This window comes from Pteropus alecto, unplaced genomic scaffold (genome assembly GCF_000325575.1).
Source record: "Pteropus alecto unplaced genomic scaffold, ASM32557v1 scaffold202, whole genome shotgun sequence".
In the NCBI taxonomy this organism is placed as follows: Eukaryota; Metazoa; Chordata; class Mammalia; order Chiroptera; family Pteropodidae; genus Pteropus; species Pteropus alecto.
In genome coordinates, this window is record NW_006432451.1 from 4585778 (window position 1) to 4593635 (window position 7858).

Below are 7858 nucleotides of genomic sequence, written 5' to 3' on the forward strand. Positions count from 1 at the left end.
TGTGGCTTGGATAGGGCTACGAGTTGGGATAGGCAAAGTTTCAGGGAATCCTCTGGGCAGAGAGACCTCTGTTATCCAGTTTGATGAGGTCTCAGCTATGGTGATACTATGTCCACACACTGGGAGGCAGAAGGGCTCAGCTGAGGAACTATAGATACCACCAGAACTTCTGCTTGGGAGATAGCCTAGCCTCTAGCCCTTGCTCAGACAACTCAGTGTACCCCTGTGAGTCCCTGGTGCTCCTGGAGCAGCCCACCTGGCTCTGGTGCTCAGAGCAAGCTAGTCCATCACTGTGAAAGTCCACTTGCAGACGTGGCCCCTTTAAGAGGCGTCTGCTGCTGCTATAGCCTCTGTCTCATTCAGTCGCTGGGGACTGGGCAGCCTTGTGTCTTCGCCCCCTCCTACTCCCTCCTACCTTCTACCATTGCAGGCTGATGTCTCATTTATCTCCCTAGTTGTAGTGCTTCTGTTCATCTAGACACCCAGGTAACTCTGCTTGCTATTTGCTCTGTGTTTCCGTAACACCGCTGTTATGTTCACAAGAGGGAATGAACAAAGCTTCTTATTAACTATATCATTTTGCCCGGTCTAGAGCAGATAATTTTTTTATTCCTTAAATTAATGTCTAAGAGTGCATAAATGTAGTCATGAGTGGTCAAATAAATTAAAATACAATTTAAATATTCAATATTGCAAATGATGTGCAATCCTCAAGTTACTCTACTTACAGTGTCTGATAAACGTTAAGGCATCATATTTCTCTGACAAATTCTTTACGTGACTGGTGATTATATTTTTCTTTAATATTAACTCAATGTAAATTTCTAAAGTCTCTAATTGACTTGGGGACCTAGGACTGGTACCTTTCGCCTAGATTATTGCTGCACCTGACCATATGTTTCACTTCTGAGATGTCTGCTAACATTTTTAATGACTCTCATAACTGGGTGGACAGTTATAAAAATGGTAGGGGGAGGAGCTGACATTTCTAAAAGTTTTTGTGTCACCTTCTGCTGAAGGTACTGTAAAATATTTAAATCTAGTTAATAACACAGCTAATATATTTCTATGTGAATTCAAAATATGCTAATAATATTCATTGGACCATCATAACAATTCACGACACTTAAAATTTCTAAATGCTGAGGTTGCTTTCATATTATATCCCGCTTAATATCAAGGAAGGAATCACTCTGATACATGTGAGAGTTAGACAATATGTGTCGAGACTCCCTAAATGTTCAGGATATGTAACTGATCTAACTTTAGGGAACTGATATTTCTTTGTTTCACCTTAGAGAAAAAAGCGGAGGTTCTTTCCTTGCATATAGAACTTATTTGCTCTGCTTTATCCACCATGACCGTGTATTTGTATCAGTGTTTGTACCAGTCCCCAAGAGTAGTAGTCTTCAAAAGGGGGTTCTTGGATTTCTGGGGGTATCAGAAAACTTTCCAATGGATTTATAGGTACAGAAATTTTTAAGGGAATCTATACCTCCAACATCCATGGGCACAAATTTTAAAATGATGTGCTTAAGCAAATGCTTTAAGACAGTTGTAAGGCAGTTTTTTTTTTTTAAAGTTATGTGCTTATGACTGCTCTTACAGTACTCTGTACCCACTTCCTCTTTCACAATTATTTTTCCCACTTTACAAAAAAAGGCATACTGCTTACCTATCCCAAATATAATATGGTGCTTTGACCTAAGAATAAGATATTTCTCAGTACTAAAGAAAAGGGCAATTCAAAACCTGTTTATAAAGGCTCTCTTAGTCACAGCTTTGTATCTTTCTTTGTCTTGCATGTATATTCCTATCTAGGGCAATGATCCTCAACCATTTTGCCTTCCAGGAGACATCTGGCAATATCTGGAGACATTTGTGGTTGTCACAACTGAGGGGTTGGTGCTACTGGCATCTAGTGGATAGAAGTGGGAAATGCTGCTAAACATTTAAAATGCAGAAGACAGCCACCCACGATGAAGAATTATTCAACTCCAAATGTCAATAATACTCCAGGTTGAATATCCTTTTGTTGTAGGTGACATGTAGCATAAGAAATGGGGGAGTTTTGGCCTATATTACAATGTTCTGGACTCAGATAAATTCTTGGTGGAGAAGCTGGAATGCTGAAAATTTTTCTTCTGATGACCTTGAGGCTAACTTTCCTGATAATTGTAAAAAATGAATGGCTTCTTTAGCATTGGCAAGAAATACTAACATTTAAAAATTTCAATCAGGCGACAAACTCATGGCACAGTTCCAACCCATATCTGTTTTAGGATTAGAATGTTCTAAACTTACAAAACTCATGTAAAGAAATACTAGGCCCATTCACTCACGACTCATCTTTACTTCACTTGCTTATTCTGCTTGATTTCAAGCTAGTGGAGGCAAAAATCTCGACATTTCTCACTGACATATCAACATTACATTTGGAGTAAAAATAAACGCATATTAGGAGTACTTTAATGTACATTTTCTTGAACTTACTCAGACTCATAGGGGAAATATTTTCATTAACTTTTACCAAATATTACTGAATCATATATACAGATTTTTCTACTTTGGTACAGGTTTATGATATACTATTACTTCTCTGCTCATTTATTTTTATTGAGCACTCACTAGATTTAGATTAATCTGAAGGAAATAATTTGTTGATTCTACTGTAAATAATACACATAGCAATCAGTAATAGAATTTCTGTACTTAAACTTATTGATGACCTAATATCTTCTCTTCATTTTGCTGTTAATTTCCACTAAATAGATTAAATTGTGTTCTTAAAAGCAGAAATTCACTTATGTATGGATAGAACAAAATGTTCCTAAAAACAGTCTTGGATATAATGCCCTAAACTTTAGAGGTCCAGGTTCACTTATTTTGGATTAATTTCTCTTTCCTCGATGTTGACACACTGTTCTACATTTGTCAAATGCATGATTATAAAATTAATCATTTCTACAGTGAAATTATACACACACATTATTTTAAAGTGTCCATCTCTTTGTCATTCTTTTTAAAGGTACTTCCATATGACATAAAAAATGAGAAAAGATCTCTATTCAAAGCATATTGATTTTTAATTTCCAATTTCAGGGTTTGTTTGTTTTGTTCTATCCCATTTCATCTAATTGAGATTCACAAACAGGTATAATTATTTGTTTTTTTTTTTCATAAGAATAGGTAAAGCCTTTTGAGTATACTTCTAAGAATTAAGAAAATGAAAGAACCTAATATAGGTGTAAAACTAGTTTTGTGAATCAGGTAGCTTCTAATTCTTTGCTTCAACAAAATTGAAGAATTCTAAACTCAAGTTATGAGATTATTAAAAATAATATTTAATAATAGCTCACTGTGATTTTTGGCATGTAACTAAGAAGAAATTTTAAAAATTGTGTGAAGTTGCTACAACAAAATTCTTTCCATTCTCATACTTATTCTGTTCCCATGCTTATTTACGTGGACAATATTCTTTAGTTATTCCATGGTAAAACTTTAAAAAGGGAATAGAAATCATATAGAACCAGCCTCATAATAATGATAAGTAACTTTCATCAACATGAAGTTGGGAAAATAAAGCCCCTATCCATCTCAGTAGGAAATGCATTTTCAGTTAAATTTTACTTTTTAAAAATTTACACTTTTTATAATTTTATTTACCAAAATCTGTTTTTTATAGTTTTGATCAACTGTGTATCTCTAGTAATTGTAATATTATCTTAATAATACATATGACTTTTTAAACACTTAGAACAGGAAATAAATTCATTTTAAGAACATAGTTTATTACAAGGAAGCATAATAGATAGATCAAGAAAAGATTTCCAAGAATAAAAGTGCATTATATTAGGATGTAGCCAGGTTTGAAAACTTAAAAAAAAAAGCTACAGGGGGAGTAAAATGAAAAATTCAAAGGAATAAAAAGGAGCAATGTAAAATTTCCAGCCATTAAGGAGGTGTTCGTGGATTTAAAATTTTAATTATAGGTGTCAAAACATTATGGTATTCAGATTCCTCTGGACATGTGACAGAGTGATTAAACATTTATTTAAACATGTTTATATATATATATATGTTGGAAATTATATTCTTTGCAACTATTTGAATCGAATGCTGAGAATTTCAGATCAATTTAAGCCTGTGGGAGGAGGCATATAATTTTTCACATTTCTTTTAGAAAGATGTGAAGGGAAGTCCACTGAAATAGTCTTCTCCCTCCTGTGTTACACTAATAGGAACACGGACATATAACTGGAGAAGAGAATCCAGGTGTCAGCAGAGACACGAAGGAGTAGACATTTTTTCAGTTCTACGCCAGAAAGCCCTCTCAAATTGAGGAAGGAAACACTTAGGGAGAGATATACTAGTCTTGAAGCCCTTGGCATTCTGGAGGGCCTGCCCCACACCCCAAATCACCAAACTCCAAAGCTCCCTTTAGCTCAGTAGGTTCTTTAATTTTCATCAATTCTTCCCACAGCAGAGAACCAATGTTTTAAATTGCTCTCCCTTATTTACTTGAAGATGAAGATATTACCCTCTTCTACTACCTGTGAAGAGAAAATGACCTGTGAAAAGAAACTGACCTGAGTGAGGCTAGGGTACAAGTGGGGGTCGTGAGGTCCTAGAGTAAACTATTAGTCTTGTATTTGAAGTAGTGTAAACATTTTAATGCCAGACCCAAGGTAGAATCTGGAAACAATGGGGGAAAAGAGACATAAGTGCTTGGCATTAGACGATTGCTCTGCCCGAAGTCTATCCTGGAGCAGCAGCTGTTCTCCAACAAACCCTACATCTGGGGACAACACCAAGTTTCTTTGACTTCAAATTTGCTCCTCATATACACAAATAGGGGTATATACCTCTTTTGACTAACAGATCACACAGCTGCATAGCACCAGTTACACACACCTACATGTTCACCTAGAGTTTTTCTGTTTGTTTTCAATCTAGTCTGGGATCTGGTATCCTCCCATTGAATCACTGGTGAAAATTTTGGGAAATGGAGTAGATCTCTTGAAGATAAGGGAATCATTTCTCAGGTGTCTGAGTGCTCTTCTGGTCACTCTCCAGGCTCCTGGCTCAGTTTCCCCAGCCCCTATGAATATGCATTGGTGATCCGAATGCACACCAGGCACACGGAACTCAGCCCACAGGGATTGGTCATACCTGCCAGAAGCCTGACACTGGGCAGTAAGACGCCTGGAAAACCTGAACTGCTGATTTTGCAATTCTCCATTTTGACTGACTCTTAGACTGACCACCAGTGTGAGTTTTTACCATGTTCTTGCCTCACCTCTTCTGACCCAAGCAGCAGTAAAACTCACATGATCATGCTGTCTCCCTCGGATATGGTTTCTTGGCCACACTTACCCCTTACCAGGTTGAGACTTTCCTGCCTGATGGTCATACTCCCTTCCATCCTCTTCAGTGGGCCCCAACATTTTTTGGCACCAGGGACCGGTGCTCCTATGAGAATCTAATGCCTGATGATCTGAGGTAGAGCTGAGGCGGTGATGCCAGCGCTGGGTAGTGGCTGCAAATACAAATGAAGCTTCCTTGTTCACTGGCCACTCACCACCTGTGTGCCCAGTTTTTAACAGGCCACAGACCGGTACCAGTCCACCGCCCTGGTGTTGGGGCCCCTGCTTTATAACACAGGATCATCTATGGCCTGGCATAAGAGTCACAGGATATTGTATATCTCACCTACTTAGAGTGGGAAACCCACAAGTCAAGCTAAAGAAACCTGGTATCCTCACTCTTTCTACTCAAGTTTTTCAATTATATTATTCAAACTCCACTCTAATAACCAGAATGAAGAATAGGAAGAATAGGAAGATGGCTTTAGGATGGGGAGAGGAGAGGACTTATGACTCTTTAGTCTGGAACCCTGGTCCTGCTTAAGTTCCTTGGATGGCTCCTGACTTCTCTGGTCTAAGAGGAGATTCCTTCCCCCCAAGTCCCCCTGCACCCCATCTCTGGCTGAGGGTGGTGTCTGAGAGACAAAACAGCTGTTCCACAAATTGAGACCACCTCAGGTTGAGAGGAATGAGTTACATCCACAGTAACGCTGTGAGATCTGATGGGATAGTATTCTCCTGGGACCCTCCCCAAAGGACCTGGATTCCTTACATAATCCCGCCAGAACAGGAACAGCCAGAGTACATCTCCCTCAAGCAAAGGGTCTAAAGGTCTGGGCAGACTCCCCTCCCTCCGTCGTCAGAGACGAGACCCATTCTCACTGTTCTCCCCCACCTCACCTCACTCCAGGGCTCCACGGGGGGAACGAGAGAGGAATCTAGCCTAGAAGTCTGCACCCCTTCCTCACTACCCCAGCTGGGTGATCCCTGGGGGACATAACTACCGTCCCAAATTTCACCCAGTAAAGGCGTCTCTTGCGCATCCTTCAGGTATTCGCAGAGCGTGCGGATGTCTCTTTCTCCAGGCAGGCGCTCCAGGAGTTTGCACAACAGGCATCTTCCACTGAGCCTGGTGTTTCGAGCCGCAGTGTCCATTTCTGTCCAAGTCTCCAGGCCCGGGTGCAGGCATTTCAGTGACGGCCGCTGGAAAAGCAAGACTCGCCACGCATCACCCACCGCCCGGATCCGCCTTGGCTGGGTCCAGAACCAGGGGTCCGGCCTCATCCACCTCAGGCCCTGAGACTATAATTGCTCGGCGCTGTGAGGGCGGAGGAACACTGCCCCACCATCCTGCTTAAACCCCAGCTGGGTTATTCTCCGCGGTCCCCGGGAGGAGTCGGTTCCCAGAAGTCCCTGAGGGCGGCCCAATGGTGACCTGAGACGCCCAGCCTTCGCGCACCGCCCCCAAGCTTCTCCCTTGTGGTCTGCGCCGTTCCGGGTCGCAGCGTTGTGACCCCACACTCCTCCTCTCCCGCTCCCGCCCAACCCCGGCCGCATGCTCACGCGGCCCCCAGCCGCCAGGCAGCGGCGCCAGGCAGGGGCGCGGCGACCCAGAAGTATCCCGCACTGAGCAATTCCCGCGACCCGACTCCCACCTCTCATAGCTTGGGCAAACTGCCTGCCCCTCGCAGCCCCTGAGCAGCTGCTACGTAGCGAGTTATTCGCCTGCAGGGAAGGTGCGGGGAGGAGAGAGGTGGACAGGGGTGGAAGAGGAGGTACAGAGTGGAAAGAAGGGGAGGGGGCAGAGTTGGAAGAGGGAGGCGTAAGAAGGTTGTGTGTGGAGGAGGTGAAGTGTTGTTACCGCTTCAGCATTTTCCTCTCAAAGGCAGTTTCTCTTCTCTTGGTCCACCTCCGGTGGCTTCTCACCACGATTCTCACCTCTGCGGCTAGGCGGTGAAAGGAGCGGTGGGGGGATTTCTAGCAGCCCTACCATGTTCCCCAGATGCCACAGCATGAAGCAGGAACTTAGCATTTAAGTCCACTCCAGCTGACGATAGATGCGAATCTTGACTAACCCTGGAATCTTCCCAACAGGCAGGTGAAGAAGAGGGACGTCATCTGTCCCTGAACAGAGTAACCTGAAACCGCAGGTAACATGGATGTGGAAATGTAGGGTCGTGGGAATCCTCAGCACTGGCCGAGCTCATACGTCCACTTCCAAACCTCATCGACGACCCTGGAAGACGATATATAAGGAATGGAATAAAAATATTAAAAAATATATATACTATTTACACATAAAATATTTTATCTTTAAAAATATAATATACAGCATAGTAATATATAAAATGTATATATATTTTGTAACAAATATTTTAATGGAGACGTAGTGGAATGGAATAGAATAAAATAGAATGGAAAACACCAGCCTGCATCACGGATAGTGAGGGTAAGTATAGTTTCGTAAATGTTTGTTTCAGTTAAATATATTT

General features: G+C 41.6%; 1 protein-coding gene and 1 long non-coding RNA gene across 3 annotated transcripts; one reads left to right on the forward strand and one right to left on the reverse strand.

Moving 5' to 3' along the window:
* Nucleotides 1-414: 414 nt before the first annotated feature.
* Nucleotides 415-6824, reverse strand: LOC112476125. 2 transcript variants are annotated; one of them, XM_025043723.1, is made up of 3 exons: nt 6371-6824; nt 5377-5539; nt 415-2168 (listed from the first exon to the last, which is right to left on the reverse strand). In XM_025043723.1, the coding sequence occupies exons 1-3, from the start codon at nt 6648-6650 to the stop codon at nt 1988-1990; spliced, it is 624 nt and encodes a 207-aa protein (XP_024899491.1). In that variant the 5' UTR covers nt 6651-6824; the 3' UTR covers nt 415-1987. The 2 variants fall into 2 exon arrangements, with proteins under 2 accessions (XP_024899491.1, XP_024899492.1); XM_025043724.1 differs by lacking the exon at nt 415-2168 and adding an exon at nt 3851-4553 and having other exon boundaries at nt 6371-6812.
* A 22-nt stretch (nt 6825-6846) lies between these two features.
* Nucleotides 6847-7647, forward strand: LOC112476126. Its single transcript, XR_003044971.1, has 2 exons — nt 6847-7102; nt 7461-7647. It is a non-coding gene; the product is annotated as an uncharacterized LOC112476126 (long non-coding RNA).
* The last annotated feature ends 211 nt before the right edge of the window (nt 7648-7858 follow it).

Coding starts and splice junctions, on each gene's coding strand:
- LOC112476125 (XM_025043723.1), bottom strand. CDS start 6,650: ATGAGGCCGGACCCCTGGTTCTGGACCCAGCCAAGGCGGATCCGGGCG. Junction 5,540..6,370: donor ACTGGGTGAAATTTGGGACG/GTAGTTATGTCC, acceptor TTGTATTTGCAG/CCACTACCCAGCGCTGGCAT. Junction 2,169..5,376: donor AAGTCTCAACCTGGTAAGGG/GTAAGTGTGGCC, acceptor TACAATTATCAG/GAAAGTTAGCCTCAAGGTCA.